Here is a 27,188-nt window from a genome sequence, read left to right on the forward strand (position 1 = left end):
ATTAGAGGATTCTTGAGAATATAGTGAGAAAGTGTAAATCTCCCTCTCCCACTATGTAGGAGCAATCCTAGTGATTCTCACTTGCACTTCTGCCATAAATCAGACAATTTTGACATTGGTGCAAAGGCAAATGTATACTTCGTTTTCTACCACCCATTATCTCTCTGCTAAAATTAGATTTTGTTAGACTTCAAACAAATAAAAGAAGGTTCTCTACTAAATATATCAAGCCAGGGGTTAGTTTCTCCAAGTTATTTGAACACATTGTTTGAGTTGACATAAAAGAGCAACAAAGAATGAGAAACGTGACAAAGCTCTCAAAGGTGTTATGGTTCAATAAAACAGTAAATGACAAAAGAATAGGGAGGGTTAGAGCTGAAGCTGAACCTTTTAGGATGGCATTCTTAAATACCCATTGAATGCAGGGGATTTGCTTTTGAGTAAATACATTAAAATTTATACTATCTATGCTGTCAACATGCTGCTTTAAAAGATGCATCTTCTGTCTGTATTTACCTCTCTGCCAAACTCTCCCTCTCCTTCACTGTCTGTAATCCATTCTCATAAAGAAAAAGAAGGAATGATGATTCTGCATTTCCTGGGATGAAGATACACTACTGGCTCTTCTTCATTATTATTTTGTACAGGCTTTATCCAGTTGCATTTTTGTATATTTTTGTTATAGTATGTGCATTACATTAGTCCTGATGTATCTTAGCCATCAATGACCACTGGGCATTCTTGCTGGTGTCCTATCCAAATTATCTGCTTTGAACTGAGTTATATGGCACTGTAGACTCATATAATCCAGTTTAGGGGCCATGGTAGCACAGTGGGTTAAACCACTAGTGCAGCAAATCTGCTGACCGAAGGGTTGACTGTTTGAGGATGTGAGTTGAGGTGAGCTCCTTCTGTCAGCCCTAGCTTCTGCCAACCTAGCAGTTCAAGAACAGGTAAAGTGAGTAGATCAATAGGTGCCACCTTGATGGGAAGGTAAAAGGATCCCCATGCAGACATGAAAACATATTGGCAACACAATCAGAGATATCTATGGACAATTCCTCGGCATGGAAAATGGAACAAAGGCACCTCCACATGGCTGGAGTTGAGCATCGCCTCCAGGCGCCAGAGATGGAAGGGAAAGGCCATTACCTTTGTTTGTGTATTGTATGTCGTTATTGTTCAAAAAAGGCACTGACTGTTTGCCTTATATGTGTATACTGTAATCTGCTCTGAGTCCCTCCAGGGAGACAAAGCGGAATATAAATAAAGTGTATTATTATTATAAAGCAGATAATGTGGATTAACTGTTTTGAAAATCTGGATTATATGGCAGTCTTGAAAGGGTCTTACATAGTTTTATATAACATAATAGGCTATATATAATTTCAGCACTTGTCTGTAAGCTCCACTTACAATAGTTCCATTTCCATTAGCATACCCTAATTGAGAAAAACAAATTTCCGGCATAAGCTTCTGGATTGATTGAAGAGGACAGGAGTTTATGAAGGTGTGTCCTTTTTCTCAGTCTCAAAGAAATTCCTGTATATCTTTTAATGATAAAATAGACTAACAGGTCTATGTTTTCCTATCCAACTTGTACAGCTATTGTAAGCTTATCATTTCATACAATGACATGCAGTTTGATCTACTCAAGTACTGGTTTCTCTTTTCCAGGAAAGAATATTTAATTTCAGCACTAGTTAGTAATTTCACTTTATTCAAATAGTGTTACAGACATCACATACTATATATACGTATATTAAAGTGCTTCAAATACTTTTCTTCCCTTTTCAATTTAGTCTATATTTAAAAGGCAATCAATATAGCTGTATGGTTTACAAATATTTCGTATGGCTTAAATTTATGTTGTGGACCTCAATCACCTGAGTTGGTAGCAATGGGAAAGGTATGGGTAGGTTCATTTAAAAAGTAAGGTAATTTTAGCTGTCCAGAAAAACAGTATGCCTAACTTAATGATAAAAGGGTAATATAGTACAACCCTCATATCTGTGAGGGATACGTTCCTGCGCTTTGAACTAATATACGAATCTATGGATATTAGCAAATTCTACTGAAATGAAGAACCTCGGGCTCGAGAATACAATACAACAGAGGTTCTCAACCTGTGGGTCCCCAGGTGTTTTGGCCTACAACTCCCAGAAACCCCACCCAGTTTACCAGCTGTTAAGATTTCTGGGAGTTGAAGGCCAAAACATCTGGGGAAACCACAGGTTGAGAACCACTGCCATACAGTCTTACTGGAGGACCTAGATAACAGATATGTTGTTGGAGGAGGACAAATGCAGCTGTAAATGCTAAGACCAGGGTAGGAAGACCCCAACTGAGGGAAAACGCCAAGGGGATGGGTATGAATGCCTTGATGCTAATCTTCAGGCATCTGTTAGATGTGATTGCCTCATTCTCCCTTCTGGTAGTGTGACACAGTTTCCAGCAAGATCTTCCCAGGAGAGATAAGACAAAGAAATCGAATTATTTCCAGTTTACAAAAGTAATCAAGAACGCATAACATTATTTAATATTACTTCACCACCCACACTGTTTGGTCTGTAGCCATTACTCCTTAGCCCTTCCTGTCTTTCACCAAAAAGGTCCGTTTGGCCCAAGCTATGCTCTGCAAAAGCATTTCAATAACATGATGAACAGCTGCAGTACAAGGAACTAACTTTTCAACATGATTCTAGCCCCTCTCATCAAACTATCTTAAAAATAAGGCGTTATTGATTAGACCATAATTGCTTTGTAGTAAAAACACGTGCAATTCATTATCTCCTCCTTGTGGCAGTCTGAACCAATATTATTATTTTTTCTTTGTCTAAATGAGGCAGTATGTGAAGAGGCAACCAAGATCCCTGGTTAAAAAAAAATCTTTGTCCAACTTCATGTAGAAGGCTGGTGTTGGGACATCTTCCTGAGAAAGATCCTCATCCATTTGTTTTTCAGAACAGACTTGGTTCTTCACTGCTGATGGATTCATTTTCCTGAATATACTTGAGAATGTCCACTCCACCCAAGGCTTGAATCTTCACTTCCGTTGGCTTGGATTTCAATGCTGGTGTTTCGGGGACTTTAGGGGCTGCTGTTGAAGGCTTCATAGGTACTACTGGCTTAAGTGGCACCTTGGGCTTCGGCTTCCACATTTTCTCAAAATCATCTTCCACTCTGGACAAGAGAGGCAGAAATATAGTTAGAGGTGAAGGCTATTTTATTTCATCTGAGTTAAATCTGATATCTAAATTAAGCCACTGTCTTTTTATCATCAAGTCGTTCTTTTCATTTGTTTGAGAAAGAAGAGTAGCTCCTTTGGGTTTGCTAATGCTTTGTATAGAGAAGGCCACAAAGTCTATCTCCAATATTGCTGGGAAAGGTTGGGAAACATACTGTGCGAGCCATTCGGATATTAGGCATTTGGTTACGTCATGAAGAGCAGCCATTAGTATATTCCAACCCGCTCCATCTCCAAATCACAGTATCTAGACATTTCACTTTTCATTGCATAAATTTCAAATCAATAATTTCTAAATATATACAATAGTCAATAAGAGCCTATGGATCAGCAAGGGTTTGACCTGTTATTTTTCTTTCACACTTAGCACTCTCTAAATACTTCAATGTTAAAATAGCATGTGCTGTGAAAGATGTTTTACAGTTATGATTTCTGACATAAATAGGTGTGACAGCAGCTCCAATTTCCTTCGGGGGAAGCCAAATGGTACAAAGAGCAGATTTAGCTCTTAAAGTGCATGCAGTATTTTGTTCCTTCTTTCTAAACATCACATATGTTGTGCCATTAAAATCAGTTCAAGTATTGCTATTGACTTTGACAGATGCAAAAACCATCTTTTCTTTTTATTTTTAGAGGTGTACCAAATGATCGATGATTCAGGCTAGAATGCCGTAAGCACTGCTCAAGGAACTGACAGAGTCACTTCAAGATATATGCATTGTTGTGCTTCTAATGGTATAAACCTAGAGAATAAGCTGCCAAGCAACATAGGCAACAGAGGGCGCATCCACACAGGGTGAAAAATGTGCACCCTCCTGAATTTTTACATTGGGGGGGGGGGTCCAAATTACACCCCATGTAAAAATGAATTTCTTCAGGGCAAAGCAGAAATATCCTTCTTGTTTCCTAAGTAATTTGATAGTGGACTATATCCAGGTCTTGTTGAAAGACCCAGGTCTCACCCACTATAACCGCTGTCTGGACTGTCCCCTTGGAAGTTCTGGGACATCTGCAGGGGCAGTCCACACAACCCTCTTGCATTTTCTGGGCTGAATCAGCCTGGAAAACACAGAAAACACTAACCACTTCCCCAAAAGCCCTCAGAAAAGCCTTTAAAATAGAATTACTTACCTGGCCAGCATTTCCCTGGCCTTTAGAAGTGATGTGCCAGGAGAAGGGGGGGATTGCTCCTGGCCCCCCTTCTCCTGGTATGTCATTTCTAAATGCCAGATAAGGGCCAGTGACAGTTAAATGCCAGCCAGGTAAGGAATTTTTTAAGGCTTTTCTGGGGGTGGGGGGTTCTGTTGTGTCTGGGTGCCCTGCAAAAAGGTCCAGCAGGGCATCGGGACACCCCTCAGGAAATCGCAGGTGTTCACAGATGGTGTCTGGACTGTAACGTGAGCCCAATTGGGATTTTTAAACTCGATTGGGTTTGTATTAAAGTCCTGTCTGACTCTGGTCAGAGACAGATTACTTTCTAAGCTCTTTGTCCAAGAAATGCTACAAGGTTCTGCCTGTGGTTCCCAAGATGGGAACATCAGGCATGATTTAAATGAAGAGTGAGCAGCACATGGAGTGTGGGTCACATGCTGACCAACTGGGTGGATTCCATCATCTTAATTCAGGAATGGAAAAGAAATCCCCACAAATGTAGCCAGGGGAAACATCTATACAACATTGCTTTCTGAAGGTGTTATCACTCCACCTTTCATCTTGTCTTCCTGCCAGGTTGTAATAATGAGATGTATCAAACACAAAATGTTCACATATTCCAAAAGTAGGAGAAGAATGGCTATCCACAGCCACATAAGAACATTTCACACTAATTCTCAGCATACAGCCATATCCTTGGATAACTTCAAGAAACAGAACTGCCAGGACAGACAGGAGCAGAGTCACATGGGTGAAACAACAGTATCCTTAAGTTGGCTACCTCACTCACATCACCCTGCTCATAAGGTTAGAAAGTCCTATGGTGCATGAGATTTCCAGGTCTTCATTCTCTGCCAATAACAGCCAGTGTTGGTCATCACAAGAGTAGCAAGAGGGGTTCACAGCAGCCAAGAACCCATTGTTTTTTCAGACCCATGAGTCCACAGCTAAAATACAAACTAGAAGATAAAGTCCAAAAATGGAATTTCCAAGGTCTGGTTGGAACAGAAAGGTATATCAAAGATAATCTCTTTCACCCCATACATCTTCTCCCTGAAGGCTTTTTGTGATTGGGGGGTGGGGTGGGGGATGACATGTATTTCCATGCCTCTACCTATTTGTATTGGAGCCATGGTGGTACAATGGGTTAAACCCTTCTGCCAGCTGGACTGCTGAATACCTGAAGGTCGGCGGTTTGAAGCCACCATCCTTGCAGACGGTCAGTTCTCTCACACCAGAAATGACTTGCAGTTGATTCTCAATTTGCTTCTGACACAATGTTTTAAAAATCCCTTTTCTAGTATCCAGTGCAGTCACATGAAAATGGTGATCAGCTTAAATGTTGACTTTTATGTTCCTTCATTTGGTCTTACCCTTAGACTTGATGGTGTTGCATGTATAGAGAGAAAGCAATTTGTTCATATGGTAGAATTCTCTCTGAATTAGCCAAATTCATGTAGAATTGGTATTGTGAGTGATGGCATGTATAGGATCCTGCCACTATTTGTTTCATAAATCCCAATGTAGCATTGTTATACAAAAATATTTTAGTTACCTACGCCAATATCAAACCAATGGCATGTCATTTTGTCAAACAGAGATTCCGTGGAAAAAACCCCAAAATACCACATTTTATGGACAGCTACCAAAACCAACAACAGAAAAAATATCCAAAATATTAAGAAAATATTTGAAGCACAAAGGGTAGTTGTCTGTTTATAAGGTTATAAAGAAGCTTAGAGTAAGCCATAGACATCTCGATTCTATTTTAAAGGTTTATAGAATAAAACAAGCTAAATTCAGATTAAGAAGGAAACACTTTGTTTGAAACTCTTGTCATAATACCATCATGATTTTACTGCAGGCTGGTCTCGATGCAAAATATGTATGGCTTTTAAATAGGTCAGATGAACCAGAAATAAAGGGTCAGGTGAAAAGCTTATAAAAATGCAAGTGTTGGCACAAACTTGTCTTAAAGAAATATACTTAGTTACTACTGAGAAATATACTATTTAGCTTTAGTTCCCTAAATTGGTATATTAGGTGAACTGTGAGAGAAATCTACTCTCCACTGAAGCTTCATAACCAATCCTTGGTTCCACAAGCCAAATTTTTCAACATCCAATAATCACAGGGACAGAAAGTAAGGTGAAATCTCCTGAACAGGGGCACAAACAGCAAAACAAACACTACAGGGGTTGCTAACCCTTCCCTATGCTATCAAAAGCCTATATGGATGGATGGATGGATGCATAGGTAGGTAGGTAGGTAGGTAGACAGACAGACAGACAGACAGACAGACAGACAGACAGACAGATAGGCTGGAGTTACACTTTTTAAAAAGTACCTGCTTCAACTTACATCCAAATTCAACTTAAGAACAAGCCTACAGAACCTTTCCTTGTCCATAACTTGGGGACTGCCTGTAATGGCAGGTCAGTAGTTTGTCTAGTGTTATCTGTATTAGACTAAAAACATAGCTGGCTTCTGCAGAGTGAAATGCCATGTATGTACAAAGCAGCCTGTAGATCATTTGGGTATGTTTAATAGTTGACAGCTACGTGGAAAGAACACAGGGTAGAGCTGTCTATTTGTTTACAACAGGCAGATCCTTTCAGGTCAGGAACATTGCAGTAATAACAACTTGCTCCTTTCACAAGACCAAAACATGTTGAGTGGAAATGCCCAGCTCAGTGAACATTGTACATAATTCATATAAACACAATGAAGACTGGCAGTTCTGAAGTGAAGTCAATCAGTTGGTGAATCCTCTCTGGATTTAATTTGAATCTATGGGTTTAGTTAAAACCTATAAAAGTTTTGAATTCTATACTCATGACATGTTCAGCATATTGCTGAGATCCTTTTGAATTCAGAATAAATCACGAAGCTGGTTCACTGACATCAGATCCACCAGCCTTTGCTAAAATGTATAGTAGATCCTCCTTATTCATGAATTCTGCATTCATGGATTTCACCATCCACAGGCTGGAAATGTTAAAAAAAATCAAAAAGAAAACCTTGATTTTTCCATTTAATTAAAGAAATGCCATTGCATACAATGGGACTTGAGCATCCATGGATTTTGGTATCCACAGGAGGTCCTGGATGCCAAGAACTCATTGCATTGAGGGTTCGTACATTCAGAAATACTTATTTAAAAAAGTAAATAGCAGCAACTTTGCTTTCTGGTGGTTCAGTGCAAACAAGCTTTATTTCATGCCTAAAATTATTAAATATATTTTATTTGCATATTTGTACATAATGAAATGTCTTGAAGACGAGACCCAAGTCTAAACATGAAAGATCATATACATGTAGGAATTTCATATTTAGACTTGCGTTCCAAGCATTTTGGATATGGGATACTGAATTTGTGTAAAGATTTGATTATTTGGTATCACTCGGTCTCTAGGATTTGAGCTGAGTTCAAATCCAGCATATATCGTTCTTTATTATCTGCCTACCTTCTCCTGTCCTGGTTTTGCCTTCTTTCTTGGGCCCCTTCTAGGTCACTTCTAGATATGATTTAAAATGTGGAAGAAACCAGGATAAAAGAGGAGGTGGCTAACTGATGTTTCATGAATATATGCACTGATTTGGATTAACAGCTGAAAAAGGTGCTAAAAAGGTGATCTTAAAACCTGATTTCAGCTGAAAAATGTGCATATTCACATGACTGTATATCCCTGCAGTCAAGGAAAACACATGATTTCATTCCTATACATTGGTATGGACTGCTCCAGCACATGTGCGCATTTTAAAATCGCAAAACAGCTGATCTGCACTGTAAACAAATGGAGCCACTGACACAGGTGGCTAAATGGTAGCACAAATGGAAAGCAATTACAACGAGAACTCTCTGCAACCATTCCTTTGTTCTAATGTTTATGAAATTAAAGAAAGCTTGAATGTACAGTAGGGTGAGAAGAGATAATAAGAAATCTGCTTACATGTACATTTAGATATCCGCATGAGCGCATATGAGGTCCTGTGAATCTCGGAGAGTCAATTTTTTAAAAAGATAAACGTACACTGGATGTCCCCCTTCCATTTTGTGGATTTCTAAAATCTGCTACAAACAAAGGTGTTAGGGCAGTGGGGCAACCATTTAGGACTGACAGGTCTATGTTTGAACTTGCTGTCAGTTTCCCCGATTTTTTGCCCCACTTATTCAGTCTGCATTTTGACATTGTCTGAAAGCACCCCAAGCCCCTTTCACATTGCTGTATAGAATCCAGATCATCTTCTTTGAATGGAAGTTATGGCAGTGTGGACTCGTATAGGACTCGTATAGCAGATAATCTGGATTATTTGAATTGATAATCTGGATTATATGGAAGTTTAGAAGAGGTGTGAGTTCAAAATGCCAAAGTAGATTGCACTCAATGAAACAGGGAGGACAGGAGAGGAGTGGGCAGAATCTTCACCTTCCAAGTATGTTTAGGCAAAAGCAAACTGCAGCAGCATTTCCTAGCACGTGTGCGCTCCCTCATTAGTCACTTTTGTCCACTTGGCTACATTCTGATGGTGCTTGGCCACATGTGTCCCTGTTTTCATCTGTGAGATTTTGGAGGGCACGCAATCCTTCAAGTTGGATGGAATAGCATAGGGGACTGTTGTTAGTTTTCACTGAAAGCTTCTCATAGATAAAAAAAACAAAAGAGAGATAAGGAAGGGTTGAGATCTGGGCTTGCCCCATCTCATTCTAACAGCAGGAACACATTGTTTACAAGCCCTGCCTTTCCCTGACTAATGTAGGCTTTTAAATTGTTTTTGGGTTTTTATTGCTTTGCTTTCTTTTGCTTTTAATTATTTGTTCAAAAGAAAAAAAATATTTAGCAGGGTGAGCCCGAGCCAAAGACTTTGATTAAGCATTTCCCATTATGGTCCCTTTAATGATAACTGTGCTAAATGTCTGCTTTGCTTGTTACCATGGCTTTTAGCTAGCTGTCATAAAGCAAATAAGACTTGGGGCAGGAAGTATGCTGTTTCCAATATAATTTGTGAAACAAAATAAAGAAATCAGTTTCTACTTAAAATTGAAGCAAGTGATTTGTGGACCACAAGCATCAGTTGTCTGGATCAGACAGGCAGAGTTGGCTTTGGTTGAAAATGGAGGAGTTTGGCATTCAATTCAGCTGGTTTCATGGCCTTTCCCATTGTACCACACTGTTCTGCAATTTCCTTCTTCTTCCCCCTGTACATTCAGGAATACAAGCAGATTACGAACAGAGTAAGTTCTGTAGGAATGTAAGTAAGTTGGTGCATTTTTTAAGCTTCAGGGGAGGGTCTGTCCAGACAGTACCTTTATCCCAGGAGCTTCTGCAACAAACAAGAGGGTGGCCCAACGCCATTGCCTGTAAATGCAGAAGCTATCGCTACAAAAGGCAAAAAACATGAGATTTCCAAGTGCAGGAATATAATGGTTTTGAGCTGAATATCCACATCTTCAATGTCTGTATGTCCCTGCAATCGGAAATCTAGATTTTTTTTATCTAGGTTTTTTCACAGGTTTTAGATGCTTGTTCCTGATTGGTCAGCTCCTAAAAAGAAGGTAACACTTGAGTAGAATGTGAAAACTTTATGTGAAAGGAACTTCATGAAACATGTGGAGGGCACATTTTTTCTGGCCACGACAAAGTTGTGGCCCCCTAGTCAATACTGTATATCTTTTCACCAGAGCCCCTGGTGGTGCAGTGGGTTAAACCCCTGTGCGGGCAGGACTGAAGACCGACAGGTCGCAGGTTCGAATCTGGGGAGCGGCGGATGAGCTCCCTCTATCAGCTCCAGCTCTTCATGTGGGGATATGAGAGAAGCTTCCCACAAGGATGATAAAACATCAATTCACCCCGGGCAACGTCCTTGCAGACGGCCAATTCTCTCACACCAGAAGCGACTTGCAGTTTCTCAAGTCGCTCCTGACACGACCAAAAAAAAAAAATCTTTTCACAAAAAGAGCAATCAGGAACAGACATGTATAACCCAAGAACAGCACCCTATTGTTTGATGCCAGAAGTACATAACCAAATCTGTCTGGACAGAGGGCAAGGCAGCCAGACTCTAAAAAGTGTCAATAATGACAATTTTTTGTTCCTGGCTTGAAAGTGTGTGTTCCTGTTTGGCTGTGCAGTGGTGATTTGGGCAGAAGTGGTCCTACCCCGTAAACTTTGTTTGTGTGGCAGATACTTCATGAACCGTCTGGCCAGGATAAACTGAACTTTTGCAGTGATTTGCTGCAGTAATGCTCCGCATATCCGCATCTTGAGGGTTTTTTTTTAAAAAAAAAACAACTGAAGTTTCCGGTGGAAGTCCCACAGCGGCCATCTTGCCCTCTAAATCTTACAACAAAGTGTCAAGTTTGGACAATGGAGGCAGAACTCCCGGGACCAACAGGTCTGTATGTGGACCTCTTCTGAAGTCCTGGGACTTTTTGGTCCTGTTTAAAACCCATGATTCAGTGCTGTCTGGAAGCGCCCAGAGACACCTTTTCCCCATGATAACGTTTCCAGGAGTGAATTTCCCTTCCAAGGGATAGATTTATCTCACTTCCTGTTGTCTCATCCCTGTTCTTAATTATGAATCATTTATAAGTTGGATATTTGCAACTCGGGAACTGCATTTATTTTTATCCAGATTTTGAAAACAAATGGACATAATGTTACCTTTGTAACCAATGCTTCTCTATAAAGTATAAATTAAATTAAATGTTTTTGACATCAAGGATAAGCAATCTCTACAGGTCTGGAATGAACACACACCACGCTACCACTGCTGATATTGCCAATGAAATTAATTGGTGCATAGGAAAGCATGTTTCTTTTTTGCCTTTGAAACAAGCATGAATATATGTCCATCTCTGCTTATTGAGTTAAAACAGAATAAGTTTTTGTGAGAGAGAGAAAGAAGAGAGAGTGAGTTCCACCTCCCACCCAGCTTCACCATTCCAGCAAAATCCAGTTATGCCCTAAAGGCATCATATTTTGGAAAACTGGATGTGCTGCCAAAGCAAGAGAGACAATATATAATTAAACATTACTAGGAGTGAATTAAGGTAGGTGTCATGAATGTGACTTGTTAATATTAATACCTTTTGTATAAACAATGGAAGACACAGTTTCTTGTTTTCCATAGGACCTCACACAGTGGAGTTTATCTCCTGCCAGTAAGAACTGGTTATTAAAACTTCAGAACTTTAAACGAAAAGTATAACCGCCAGCCTGAACATCTTCCATGCACGTGTAAACATTGTCCTGTACAATTTCAAAGATCTCTCCTCTCAATGTGCAGCATGGTCAAATCCTCAAAATTTGTAGTTATAGTAATTATTTATAATACACATAAGTGCTAGGACAAAACTGGCCCAAGTGGATTATTATCACTCTTCCCAACCCGAATCTTGTGGGTTTGGAATGATGGGAGTTACAGTCCAACAGACTTGATGTGAAAAATGGAATTATTTTTTCATATGTCCATCCGGAGTGGACATAACAAAGGACTATTTGCCATGAATGCTGTGCAAAATTGCTGAGATTTGTGCAACTTCCCATCTACTCAACGTTTTTGTAAAAAAAAAACCCATAAAAAATCTCATGGTGGATAACCATTTCCTCCACATCCTGATGTCCTCAAACCTACATTACCATGGTATTTTGAAACACTATTTCCAACTACAAACCAGGGAAAGCTTTTAGTATTATTTACACCAAAGCAAAGCTTGGAAAAGTTATTTCTTAGACTACACCCATAGTCATAAAATACAACAATCACAACCTCTTCTTCAGATGGTTCTTGAGAACAATACCTCAGTAGTTGCTCAGTGTCCTCTTCAAGGCTAACACTTAATGCATGTTGTTCGCTTGCACAGGCAGTCGGCAATAACAATGAGTCACCAAGAGCTACCACTCCACCAAGATCTGGATCTTCAAATAATTTCAGATCTAATGTATCAAGAAAGAAACAGTTTTCTTCAGTTATGAGCTGCACGCAGCAAGAACAATATTAACCAGGCATGAGCAAACTTTGGCTCTCCAGGTGTTTTGGACTTCAGCTTCCACAATTCCTAACAGGTGGTAATCTGGCTGGGGATGTCAGGGAGCTGATGGCCAAAACAACTGGAGAACCACTGGCCTAGACTGAGGATGAAAATCTTGAAACCACTCCTCACATCAAGACCTTGGCCAACTGAGGTAGTTGCTTCACTCTCCTTAATGGTAGGATAAACCATGTTTACTCAATTCTGCTTTGTGGCAGAACAGCATGCTTTACTGTATTTCAGGACATCAGGTAAGCATAGGGCCCTATCACACTACACTGTTATAGCACTATTATTTCATATGTGTGCTGGGATTATAGTAATGCATTTTGTTGTGGAGTTGGGAAATCACAACTGACCAAATCAACAGCTGCACCTTCACAGTCTTTCAGTCATATAGTTAGGGTACATCCACACTGTAGAACTGATTCAGGTTGATACCACTTTTTAAATTGTCATGGTTCAATGCTGTGGAATCATGGGAGTGATGGTTTCACAAGGTGTTCAGTCTTCTCTGCCCAAAAATGTTGGTGCCTCAACAAACTACAACTCTCATGATTCCATAGCACTGAACCATGGCAGTTAAAGTGTTCAAACTGCATTTCCCAACTTTTTTTGACCAGGACCACTTGAACAGGCACCACTTTGACCAGGGACCACTCACCAATATTAGTACCAAAAGAGTTACAAATCAGTTTTTCGTCAACTTTAGATTTGGTTTGGTTATTTGGGGTGTTGAATCAGAAAATTTCATTGGATAGACCACATTAGCTCAAGTTTCTGATACAGGACATAAGCCATCCAGTAGTCGCCATCTGCTCACCCACAGAAAACCATATTTAATAAGTCTCAGCACTATAAGAGGATTTTGTGAGACCAGTCACTCTCGTTGCAACGGTGTAGTAATGGTGAGGCCACATAACATATTTTAGTTCTTGCAGACCACTGGTGGTCCACGGATGCACCCCAAGTCTCCCTTTTTGGTACAGCCATATCCCACCTATTAGCTATAACGAATACAGTACTTACACAATTGGCAAATAAGAACACAAGGAAAGCGATCTGGCATATTTGTGTCTGTGGGAATGATATATGCATTTTCTTGCTTTGAAGCTCTGCTCAACTTTCTTAACCAGTAGAGTTATCTAAATTAGTTAAGGATCTCTCACTGAGAAATAAATGATTATGTCCAGAATCAGTTATATTTAGGATTTTAACCATAAATGTTTTATACGCTTGTGGTACTTCTGCCAATAAAATAAAGTGTAACATACTTTCATTGGCTGCCAAAATCCTCTTGTTGCTACTGAATGGAAAATCTTTCGCAGAGCCAAACAGTCCTTCATCTGGATTCACTTCTTCATCAAAAATGGTTAATGCTGGCTTGTCTTTTTTGGCTGGAGAAGACTTGGGCTTCTTGGTCTTTTTAGATCTAAAGGTTGAATAACAAGGAAAAAAAACATCATTTATTAATGCAACCTCATGGACTTGCAAACTGTGAACTTTCCAGGGGTGAGGATCATGATCTAGTGTTGTGATAGCTTAATCTTTCCCGATATTGCCAATGCCTTCCTCCTGCCCATACCCGCATTCAAGGTATGTGTATAAATCAGTGGTTCTCAACCTTTGGTCATCCAGGTGTTTTGGCCTTCAACTCCCAAAATAACCAGTTATCCTACCAGCTGTTAGGAATTGTGGGAGCTGAAGTCAGAAACATAAGGTGTGCAGGTGTAGTATCCTTTCTCCAAAATGTCTGGGATCATAAATGCTTTCAATTTTTGAATATCTGTATTTACAGACACATACACCATGAGGTATTCTGGAGATGGCATGCAAGCCTAAATAAAAAATGAATTCGCTCTATACACATAACCCTCTATGCACATTTTAAAAATAATTTTGTGGTTGAAACAAAGTTTGTGTGCATTGAACCACCAGAAAGCAAAGATGTCACCATCTCAGCTAATCATGTAGACCATTTTGCATTTTGGAGTATTTCAGGTTTCAAAATCATGGATGAAAGATTCTCAATCTATATATGAATGTTAAATGAATTTCATTTTTGGACTAGGTCCCCATTCATATATGTATGAACACACAATCAAAGTGTGTATGTGTGCATGTGTATTCAAAATCCAAAATAGCTATAATTCCAAGCATTTCAGATAAGGAATACCCAACGTACAGTACTATACTTTTAAAAATAAGGTTGTGGGAACAGTAAGTACACATTGTTCATTATACTTGAAAAACAGGGACCTAACTAATTATCATAGTATTCTGTGAAAAGAATACTGTGATCTGCTATTTACAAATTCATGTGAGAAATGTTCTTATAGTTTGTCATAAGATACTGTAAGATATATAATCAGTATAATAGCTAAACTTTTAAATCAATGTTAGAGCGATGCTGGGCATTTTCATTGTGCCAGGAAAATAAATGGAGAACATAGCAATCTAGTTGCAACTTACTTAAAAAAAATGAATTACCATTCAGTCGTATCTGAAAGTCATTTCAATGAATCAGCAATTCTAATAAATATGCAGTTCATTATGAACGATGAACCTATACTAATACATTTTCATAGGTGTGTGGGCTGCAGCTAACCAAAGAAATGATACCTGTTCAGCTCATTACACACTTTCCCCCCTTTTTAGTACAGCAATATTCCACTACTGGATGTATTTAACACAATACTATTTGCACTATCAGCTAGTAAGAAAACAACAACCTTCTTTACAGAAGTCCTTTCTAATACCTCCTCCTAGAGCAGTGGTTCTTAACCTGGAGTCCCCAGATGTTTTTGGCCTTCAACTCCCAGAAATCCTAACAGCTGGTAAACTTGCTGGAATTTCTGGGAGTTATAGGCCAAAAACATCTGGGGACCCCAGGTTGAGAACCACTGTCCTAGAGTTTTATTCTCCTTTAAGCCTGCCCCTTTAAGCATGGAAGCCCACCAGCTCCCATTACATGACACAACTACTTCCATGAGGTTCCGTGTTAAAGGGGCGGTGAGAGCATACTGTCATGGCAGCAACACGGGAGACTTTCCATGTTCCGCCAGGGAAAATGGGAAGCTGGACAGTCAACATTTCCCTCCATGGTAAATTGGGTGATAGGTTCCCCACACTCCCCAACATGCACCACCAGAATCGACACAATGCGTGGCAATTCCAGTGGCCTTTAGAGTGAGGTCCTAATTGGTGATACTCAATGAAACCTGGTAATGGTACATGTAATGCACATGAAATGACAGGCAGAAGGAGGTGTTTGCTTATAACCTCTCCCTGTGGTTGAGAACGGTATATTTTCAAAATTTCCAGAATCATAAAGAAATTTAGAATTGTATATTTTCAGTAAATGCAGAATCCTAAATCCTAAAGAAGTGTGGGAACATGAAAAGCATCTCACTTATGAACTATTGTTGTGCATTCAAATGTGACCATGTTTCCTTCAGCGTTTATTCCTTTTATAGCCATCACTCATAACTTCTGAACAGCATAAACACTGTAGATTTCCTAAGGTCACCTCAAAACAAGGAGACACTCTTCCCATAAGTCTGTATTTAGCATCTTTCCGATGTCTCAGCCCATGCTTGTCAATGGCATAAAATGTACCAATGTGAAAGCACATCCTCTGAAGAGATCATAAAACAGTTGTTGAATGACGGCCTTACTCCAAGGCAGGACGATTCCTCTGTCAAAATCCAGTAAATGGGATTAAGCTGAGGGCGGGAAGGGAGAATACTGTGGTGATGACTGATCACAAAAGCCACCGTATCCAGTGTGACGTCACCAGAAAGAGCTGAGAAAGCACAACATTTCATGGGGAAAAAACAGCAGAATTCCCGTCCTGCCTCACTATTCAGTCAGATCCTGGCTTATTCTTAGCACAACTTGCAACTTTTCCAAAAACACCCCTTATTTTTAAAACAAGTTGGGGCTGGCAAGCTTATTTCAAAAGGTTTGTTGAGAGCAGACTTAACGAAGCTTGGATTGTCATATCCCACAAAGTGATTTCGGTCACTGCTGGCACACTGCTGTCACTTTCTGGAACTAAAACTGTGCTGGATCACAGAACATATTCAGGCTGTAAAAATGCAGGGGAATTGATGCATAGCTTCAGGCTTAAAACTATAAAAGGCATCTGGAGAAGGTCCCACAGCAGATATTTCAGGAAACTGTGCACCGGGGAATATTAAAATTCTGTAGAATTTCCTCTGACCTATGTCCTTCATAATTGGTGTGCTTTTAAAAACAATTCTCTTTGTATTTTTTCTTCCAGTTCTATATGTACATGACCTGTTATTGAGAATTCACAGAATGATGTAAGTGCAACGTCACTTGACCACAAAATGTTGCTTCAAACATATCCCCATATAGACATAGAAGAGTAGGTCCAAAAAGAGTTTAAAACTGGATTTATCTTCAACATTACCTGGGACTAAATTATAACAATTTAATATTGTCTTCATTGTAATGGTTCTTTGGTTGAGCATTCTGGATTGCAAATCCCAGGGTTCCAGTTAAAGTGGAATCATAGCACTATAATTGTATAATGTGAAAAAGCCCCCGAAAGGGATTTACTACATATTATATTACAATATATTCCAAGCCAAGTCAACTACTATGAGAGTAACTGGAGTTCAAGATCAATCTTTTTAGAAATTTCAGAGGTAATTTTCTGTTAATGGTTTCAAATTCTGGACTCACAAATAAACAGTTGTTGATCAGAAAAAGGAGACAGTAGTCAAGATGAAATGAATCACTTTGCCTGTTCAGCTATTGAAAAAAAGATGTGAACTCAAGATATCTGTGTCAGACCTGCATTTATAGTTATGTAAATGAATCCATCCTATATTAAAAGTCAATGTATTTATTTATATATACAAATAATTCCATAACTAGCGGTTGGTAGTCCACAGTTGAGGAAGGGAACTTTTAACAAGTTTGGCCCTATCAACACAGGTGGCTAATGTGACCTATGACCTCATCATATGGAAGTTTTCCTCGATATCAGCCCATTTCTACAAACTCCGAAGAATGACTCCATGGAACCCATCAAATGATGCATGACTACTTCCTGTGAGGGTTGGTAAATGTGTATAAGCAGAATAAGTAGAAGCTTTACCACAGTATTTAAACCAAGGGAGCACTAGCATAAAATTTAGACCACACCTGGAATATTGTGTCCAATTCTGGGCACCACAATTCAAGAGAGATATTGACAAGCTGGAATGTGTCCAGAGGAGTCACTAGTACATTTCTCAATGTGGGGGTTGGGACCCTTGGGGGGATCACAAAGGGGGTGTCAGAGGGGTCAGCAAAAAAAATCAGACAACACAGTATTTTCTGTTGGTCATGGAGTTCTGTGTGAGAAGTTTGGCTCAATTCTATTGTTGGTGGGGTTAGGAAAGCTCTTTGATTACAGGTGAACTATAAATTCCAGCAACTACAACTCCCAAATATCAAGGTCTATTTTCCCCAAACTCCACCAGTGTTCAGATTTGGGCATATTGAGTATTCATACCAAGTTTGGTTCAGATCCATCACTGTTTGAGTCCACAGTACTCTCTGGATGTAGGTGAACTACAACTCCAAAACTCAAGGTCAATGTCCACCAAACCCTTCCAGTATTTTCTGTTGGTCATGGGAGTTCTGTGTGCCAAGTTTGGTTCAATTCTATTGCTGGTGGAGTTCAGAATCCTCTTTGATTGTAGGTGAACTATAAATCCCAAGAACTACAAATGACAAAATCAATCCCACCAACCCCACCAGTATTCAAATTTGGGTGTGTCGGGTATTTGTGCCAAATTTGGTCCGGTGAATGAAAATACATCCTGCATATTAGATATTTACATTACGATTAATAACAGTAGTAAAAATATAGTTATGAAGTAGCAATGAAAATTATTTTATATTTGGGGGTCACCTCAACATGATGAACAGAATTAAGGCGTCATGGCATTAGGAAGGTTGAGGACCACTGTCCTAGTACCTTTCAGTTCGGCTCTGTAAAAATGAAATGCAAAGATATAGAATGGGGGACACGTGGCTCGAGAGCAGTATGTGTGTCAAAGATCTTGGGGTCCTCATGGACAACAAGTTAAATATGGGCCAACAATGTGATGCAGCAGCAAAAATAGTCAATGGGATTTTGGCCTGCATTAATAGGAGTATAGTGTCTAGATTCAGGGAAGTCATGCTTCCCCTCTATTCCGCTTTGGTCAGACCACACCTGGAATAGTGTGTCCAATTCTGGGCACCACAATTGAAGAGAGATGTTGACAAGCTGGAATGTGTCCAGAGGAGGGTGACTCAAATGATCAAGGGTCTGGAGAACAAGCCCTATGAGGAGCAGCTTAAAGAGCTGGACATGTTTAGCCTGAAGAAGAGAAGGCTGAGAGGAGACATGATAGCCATGTATAAATATGTGAGAGGAAGTCATAGGGAGGAGGGAGCAAGCTTGTTTTCTGCTTCCCTGGAGACTAGGACGTGGAACAACGGCTTTAAATTACAAGAAAGGAGATTCCATCTGAACATTAGGAAGAACTTCCTGACTGTGAGAGTGTGGTGGAGGCTCCTTCTTTGGAAGCTTTTAAATAGAGGCTGGATGGCCATCTGTCGGGAGTGCTTTGAATGCAATTTTCCTGCTTCTTGGCAGGGGGTTGGACTGGATGGCCCATTAGATCTCTTCCAGCTCTATGATTCTATGTATGCAATGCTATTTACGAGTCACTGAAAAACAATAAGGAAAAGTTGCCCTAGACACAACAGGCCAGACTATAAATGCTCACACTTGCTTGGCTTATTCTTTCCTAAAACCATCAATGTGGAGTGAGAGCAAACATTCATGACTAGGCTCCTGCTAACCTATATACGCTTTCTCTGCCATGAATAAGCCTTTTCAAAAACCAAGCCAGTTATTCAATTAAACTCATTAAAGGCTCAGAAAAACAGGCAACTGAAATCCACCCCATTAACGTTTCCTATTGTCAACAAAACAGCCCTGTGAATCAAATGATTCAACATTTCCTGTTCCTGGGGCGGAGGCTCGGGAACCGATCGATGAGGTAATGCCCATTTTGAATTCTAATTGAGGAGTTGAGTCATGCTATTATTGCAAAGCCCTTGGAAGACAAAGCGGCTTAAATCTGCCCAATGCCCTAGCTGGAAATAGAAAAACCATCCAGTTCTAGAAAGCCGGCTGAAGTGTTTATAGCAAGCTTTTAAAAAACTGGAAAAATTTTTATCATTTTTTAATCTGAGCTCTGCCACTTCAGAATGGCAATGAGGACTCTGCAATCAATATTCAGTCATTATAATTCTGGTCCCTTCCCAATCCAAACAAATCAAACATGCCACACATAAAACAGTATTTTACGGTGAAGAGTTCAAGCTTACCCATCTCCCTGACATTCCAGATAGACAGATAGTTTGATTACATTTTCAAAAGTGTAACATAATAAAGGGAAAGGTTTCCCCTTGACAGTCTAGTCGTGTCTGACTCTGGAGGGGGTGGGGTGCTTATCTCCATTTCTAAACCAAAGAGCTGGTGTTGTCCATAGACACCTCCAACGTCATGTGGACTGAATGGAGCATAGTTACATTTCTGCCGGAGCGGTACCTCTTGATCTACTCACATTTGTATGTTTTCAAACTGCTGGTTTGGCAGAAGCTGGGGCTAACAACAGGAGCTCACCCCGCTCCCCAGATTCGAACAATTGATCAAGTTCAGCAGCTCAACGGTTTAACCCGCTGCACCACCAGGGGCTCCAAAGTGTAACATAAATACAACAAATTAAACCAACAGACATTCAAATAAAAATGAGATAAAAAAGAAATATCAAAAATAAAATAATCTGATATCATTCTCACCCCTTTATTCCCCATCTAAAACAAGCTCTACCCCCTTTTTTTGTAAAAACAAAAAAAATGACTACACTTCAGCTGCCAGTTTTCTATCATTCATTCCTCAGTCCTATGGATGGCTTGTGCAACACAATTTTGTGCACCTGAGACAAAATACAATATAACACTGTATATCTCACCTCTATTCCTGGGTAATTGCCTGAACTATGGATATGTCATTTTTTGTTACGTTTCCAATCAAGGAAAGCAAGGAGTAATTTTATCAATTTTCTTCCTTCTATAAAAGTTTTCACAAATCACATTTTGTTTTGAACCCTATTCAAACTCCACGTCTTATTCTGTGCAAAATCTGAATGTTGTTTTGCACACAAAACAATATTTTCAACACAGGAAATGGCAATTTTTAAAACAGAAAAAAAATCATTTTCCAGCCTTTGGCAACTATCCACTGGCCCTTATGGAAGACAACTTAAGGGAGCTCAGCTTTGGATAGAAATGGCCTACTTTCTTATGGGAAAAAACATATTTTCCTGCCCACACCTCAAACAAATAAAAAGTACTAAGGATGAAAACTGTGCAAGTCATGTTGTTATATTTTGAACATATCTATTATCTACTCTTTCAAATATTCAAATGCTATGCGAAAATTTGAGAACGTGTTTGAGATTGGGTTGCTGTGAGTTTTCTGGGCTGTATGGCCATGTTCCAAAAGCATATTCTCCTGATGTTTTGCCCACATCTATCATAGGCATCCTCAGAGGTTGTGAGGTCTGTTGGAAACTACGCAAGTGAGCTTTATATATCTGTGGAATGTCCAGGGTGGGAGAAAGAACTCTTGTCTGTTGGAGGCAAGTGTGAATGTTGCAATTGGCTATCTTGATTAGCATTTAGTGGCCTTGCAGCTTCAAAGCCTGGCTGCTTCCTGCCTGGGGGAACCTTGCCTCCAGCAGACAAGGGTTCTTTCCCCCACCCTGGACAGTCCACAGATATATAAACCTCACTTGCCTACTTTCCAACAGACTTCACAACCTCTGATGATGTCTGCCATCGATGTCGGCGAAACATCAGGAAATAAAGCTTCTGGAATATGGCCATACAGCCCGGAAAACTAAGAGCAACCCAGTGATTCTGACCATGAAAGTCTTCAACAACACATAGAATCATAGAATCATAGAATCAAAGAGTTGGAAGAGACCTCATGGGCCATCCAGTCCAACCCCCTGCCAAGAAGCAGGAATATTGCATTCAAATCACCCCTGACAGATGGCCATCCAGCCTCTGTTTGAGAAAATAAGTCAATAGCAAAACGGATGAGTATGTTTTGGTAATATACTCCTTACTGTGTCTTTCACAAAATAAATAATGAGTAAATAAAATATAGTAATAGTAATAGTGGTGGAGGTGGTAGCTGTCATTGCTGTTATGATGTCAGATAAAACAAATTTGTGTACCAGTGAGCCTGAAAGGGAATGAGAAAACCAAGCTGTTGGTGCAACACATACGACATATCATATTGCTAACAAAAGTTGTTGTCTAAAAATGGCAGGCTTGATAGACAGCTGGGATTGGAAAAAGACAGCACTTGGTAACGGGCCAAGAACATTTCCAAGCTTGGCTCGTAACTCAACCATTGTCAGAAGCAATACCCCAAAGGCTCTGCAGCTGTGGGCTTGGACAGAACTAGCCATTCTAAACAGGTGGCCCTAGTAGACGTAGACTTCAAATTGTCATCAGCACTGAGGTGCCCTTTTCTTTTTATTACTTCGGGTGTCATCTCAGGCAAAGTTAGGCAATGTATTCGTCTGGAATATTTATACCATCTTCACACCCGCCTATGTCCTTCCAGTCAGTTGGCAAAGCAGGAACATAGAGTGTTGAATGTTTGTGTACACATAAAAAATGTGAGTGGTCACACTACACACTTTGGCTTGGGCTCTGGTCATGCTTTTCTTTAGCCCCCAAGAAGATGAGCCAGAAGCAAATACAGACTTTGGGCTACAAAAAGATGCTTGATCCCTGCTTTATGTTTTAGGTACTGGCACCTGCAAGAACAAGGAAGGAAAATGTGGATACTCTCATTTAGTTAGAAGAAGAGAGGAGTCCAAGGCTAGATGGGAGAGATTAAAAAGTGAGCAGAGAGAGAAGACAGAAAGCTTTTTTTTAAAAAAAAGAACTCAAACTAGTTTCAAGACAAATTTGGCAGGTTAGAATTAATTAGGAATGAGCTAGAAATCTGAAGATTCTTAACATCTGTTGATCAAAGTTAGCATCTGTTTGCTCCCCAGAGAAGTTATTGGAGCAGCTTTGACTCATGTGCACCAAAAAAGCTGAGTATTTGCTCTGGCTGGTAAACCGACACTTGCCGGAGGTTTAGCACAGCTGGTAAATCATCAGCAATTATAAGATCTATCAACCAAAAGGTTGCAAGTTCAAAGCCCTGGGTTGGCATGAGCTGCCAACTGTCAGCCTAGTTCACTGTTTACCTAAGCAATTTGAAAAAAGCTTTAGCTGTGATCAGAGAAATTAGGTACTGCTAAAAGTGGGGGAGGTGTTTTACGACGCCATAAAGAAAGAAGATCAGAAAATGCTGGGTGACCAAAAAGAAGGAGGAAGTCCTGACGGATCTTCGTCATAAAAGATAGAGCAACAGTACCCCCTGGACTCAAGCCCAACCTTCCGTGGCACCTCCTTCTGTTCTGTCTGTCTGTGTATTGTCTATACTAAGCAGCATTGAATGTTTGCAGTGTATGCGTACTCTGATCCACCCTGAGTCCCCTTTGGGGTGAGAAGGGCGGAATATAAATAAAGTGTTATTATTAGATTATTATTCCCCAGTTGCTTGTGGGAAGAATCTCCAAGTGACCAGAAAGGGAAGAACTAGACCAAATGAAAAGGGTAGAGGGCCCAACTCTAGTAATGATTAATATTTCAGGTATGTTATTACTATAGCAACTTCTGTGGTTACTTGTGGACATGAGTAGCACAACTATAGATGGATGGGGCAGGCCACCTAAATGCAAAACATTTTTATTAGGTTTCTAACTTTTGTAGATTTATTTGAAAGTCTGGTTTCAAAGTCCGACATCTACAGCTGAAAAGAGCAATGGAAAAAGAAAAGGTGGATGGTTTTAAGATGAAGCTGAATTCTATCTTGGAAATACCAGATTTCTTCCTGCTGTTCTACTTCAGAACTTTAGAAGCAAACTTTGTGGAGCTAAATGCTAATTATCGGTATACATTTAAAGAGAATTACAGATTATATCCCTTGGAGTTTATGTTGTGTTAACAGTTTATGCCTATGTTTTTTGTTTTATATTGTATGTTTTTGTATTATTTTGCATATGTGGAAACTGCACTGAGTCCCCTAGGGGAGATAGGGCGATATATAAATAAGGTTTTATTATGGTACTATTATTACACAAACTCTTTTCATTTTAACCTTACACAACTGCTAATCCATTCCCAGCAGCAAAGGAACACTTGTAGATCATTAGGCCTGCTGATACAGCCAACTGTGAAATCTTACCTCGCAGCCAAATAAATGAATACTTCCCCCTTGTTTTTTCTGGAAAACTTCTAATTTCTCTGAATAGCTATTTAACTCAGAACATGGGGAGCCTCCTGTGTTGCTGCCGTGGCGGCTTACCATGCTTCCACTTCACTTGTGGCACGGAGCCCTGCCAGAAGTACACTGGCATCATAGGATGGGAGCTGGAGGACTCCACGCAAGTAGGACCACCATAAGACAGGCAATTTTGCCCATCTGATGAGATTGCAAAAGTCAACATAAGTTGGAGGAAACTTTAAGGCATGTTGTGGGCTCGGCCTCATGTAAGCCACACCAAGTCCCTGTTGGGGAGATGGAAGCGGGGTATAAATAAATTATTATTATTATTATTATTATTATTATTATTATTATTATTATAAACAAAAAACAAATGAGATGCTAAGAAGTTTCCGGGTGTGTCCTATATTGCCCACTTCACACACGCAATTTATTATTTTGAAGCTACAATGACCTCGACTGCATCCATGTTTCACCACCATATCAGTGGATAAAAATTGAATACAGAGTGTATTTTGGAGTGAGAGGCCCACTCATAGTTATGGAAGTACTTCTATGGCCCTCTAAATCCTGGACAACAGTCTGGCAAGAAAACAGAGCCACTAAACCTGATAAATTAGTTAGTTTGTTTGTTTTGGCATAATATACTCAATATACTTACATCCAGGAAAATAAATTGCTTAATTCAAAACACTGTTTTCCTATCAAAAAAAGAAAAGAAAAGAAAAGAAAAAGAAGACAGTCTCTTTGAATATGCTAGCAACTAAGGACCATTTCATGTTTTTATGCAGTCTGTCAGAATAAATAACAATTTAAAATCGAGATTTTTTTTTGACACAAATGTAAGAGTTCTATGTGTGAATGGGTTTTTTCACTCCCCACAATGCAAAGAATTTGGGAATTGAGATAATAATTTAAGATTTAACTACATTTATTTACTGGGTTGTTGTAGGTTTTTCGAGCTATATGTTCCTTTACATTTATTTGTTTATTTATTTACATACATTTATATACTGTTTTTCTCCCCCTAAGGGAACATCAATGATAAAATAAACCAACAAATCCTTGTTTTCTTAAGATAAAGGGGCGAAGTTGAATCAGAGCTGTAGCATTGAAGAAGGGACAATGTTCACTTTCCCCCTTGATCTGTTACTCTTGACACAAAGTAACCTCCTGAAGTTGCATTATTCTCCATGGAGGAGGAAATGCAAGTACAATGCCAGTCTCTGCATGTTTTCTCTCCACTGCTAGGAGTAACTGGGGAGTGGCCATAGGGATGGATTAAGACATTTGAAACATTGGCAGATATGAGAGGCCCTATGATGTTATCCTGAAAATATCCTCATCAAAATGAGAACATGGGAAGGTGGGAATATGAATCCCTAAACTGTAGATTATTTACCTTGTGCATAAATCTAACACTGGGTTGGGAGACAAACTGCAATAAAAATGGATGTGGGAGAGGGTTAAATGGTTTCCTAGCATTCTGGTGCAGATCCAAATCTATCATCCACTACTGTTTTTCAGGCATTTCCACCCAAAAAACTACTCATATTAATTGTGGCAGTACTATGGAGTAGTTTCTTAACCACTGCATAGTACTGAAGTAGGCTTTTAAAGAAGGAAGTGTTTAAGATCAAGTCAGAGGATGCTGTAGTTTTAGCTACAAATAGGTTTTTAATTGGTTTTAAGGGTTCCAACTGTTTATTTTTAATACCATTAATGTTTAATTTTGTGTTAGTGTTTGTATATTTTTAGGTTTAAAATTTATTGTGTTGGTTTTACCGTAAGCTACGTTGAATCTCTTTTTAGAGAAAAAAATGAGTACAATGATGATGATGATGATGATTATTATTATTATTATTATTATTATTTAAATCTTGGACTACAACCCCTAAAATTCCTTATCATAAGCAATGATGGGCACAACTTAGGCAAGACCACCCTTTCCTCACATACAGCACCATTCAGTTCTGAGCCATAGAACTTCATCACCTGAAGATTTTGCATTAGACGTTACCATTTCTGTATTATTTTAGAAGGAATGAGACCTTGATGATTATTTGTACAAATTGTTCAAATGCTGGATGCAACCTACAGATTTGGAGAGATCTCTTTATCAGTCTAGATGCACAGAAAAAAACCCAAACTTGTTGGGAATGGGCTAAAATACAGACATAATCTAGACAAAAAAATTAAGCTCAGTTGGAAATTTGGTAATAAATTAGCCCTTATAAAATCCCAGTGGATCTACTTTAGTATGGATTAACAATTACGTTTAGTCCTATAACAATGAATTCCCACTATTTCATTTTCAAGTTTTCTATTAAAATCAATGAACTTGATCTTGACTGAACTTGACCGACAGCTTCTCCACGACTGCTAATGAAGTGTCCACATAAACATATGGAACTCCCCGTACTCATCCCACTATATCAAGGCTTGTCTAAACCGATTTTAAAAATTCTGTTTTGCATTATGTTTTCCCAGTCTGCAGTGACTCCATTAATACCACACAATATTAATAAGGTTATAATAATTGAGCAGACATTTCCCCTTTGCAAACTCTCTGGATGGACATCTGTCAGGGGTGCTTTAAATGAGATTTTCCTGCTTCTTGGCAGGGGGTTGGACCGGATGGCCCATGAGGTCTCTTCCAACTCTATGATTCTATGATTCACTGTTAGGAACTATGCACATTTCCAGTCCTTTATACAATGTTTTTGCCACATGGCAATTGGAGCACTCCATAGGTTTTTTCCCATCATGCATGCAAATACACATATTTTCCATTAAGCGGATATACCCTAATACTGATAAACATACACATAAATTTTAAAAATTCAACCCAAGAAAAAGCCACTTTCTGGCAGAAATATTCACTCTTGCCAACCAATTCCTCCAATCATTAACTCCTCTTGTCAGCAACACAGCAAAGTGATGCCACCTTAATATACCGAAAACTCTGGCAAAAGGAAATGGTTTAAAGCCTAAAGCAAGGGTTCAGGTCACAGTCCCTCAAACTGTTGGAGGGCCAGATTATAATTTGAAAAAAACATGAATGAATTCATATGCACACTGCACATATCTTATTTGTAGTGCAAAAAACACTTAAAACAATACAATAATGAAAATGAAGAACAATTTAAACAAATATAAACGTATTAGTATTTCAATGGGAAGTGTGGGCCTGCTTTTGGCTGATGAGATATGATTGTTGTTGTTGTTGCTGTGTGCTTTCAAGTCATTTCAGACTTAGGTTGACCCTGAGCGAGGGCCGGGTAAATGACCTTGGAGGGCCGTATCTGGCCCCCAGG

General features: G+C 39.4%; 1 protein-coding gene across 1 annotated transcript in view; it reads right to left on the minus strand.

Annotated features, from left to right (window-relative positions):
- Positions 1–1,700: 1,700 nt before the first annotated feature.
- HS1BP3 (HCLS1 binding protein 3) overlaps positions 1,701–27,188 on the minus strand; it is a 40,362-nt gene continuing 14,874 nt past the window's right edge. The window contains exons 5-7 of the mRNA XM_060787035.2: positions 13,709–13,866; positions 12,204–12,339; positions 1,701–3,183 (exon numbers count right to left, since the gene is read on the minus strand). Coding sequence (XP_060643018.2) covers positions 2,961–3,183; positions 12,204–12,339; positions 13,709–13,866 — 517 coding nt within the window. The 3' untranslated portion in view covers positions 1,701–2,960. The remainder of the gene's footprint in view (positions 3,184–12,203; positions 12,340–13,708; positions 13,867–27,188) is intronic.

This window comes from Anolis sagrei, chromosome 1 (assembly GCF_037176765.1).
Source record: "Anolis sagrei isolate rAnoSag1 chromosome 1, rAnoSag1.mat, whole genome shotgun sequence".
NCBI classification, from domain to species: domain Eukaryota; kingdom Metazoa; phylum Chordata; class Lepidosauria; order Squamata; family Dactyloidae; genus Anolis; species Anolis sagrei.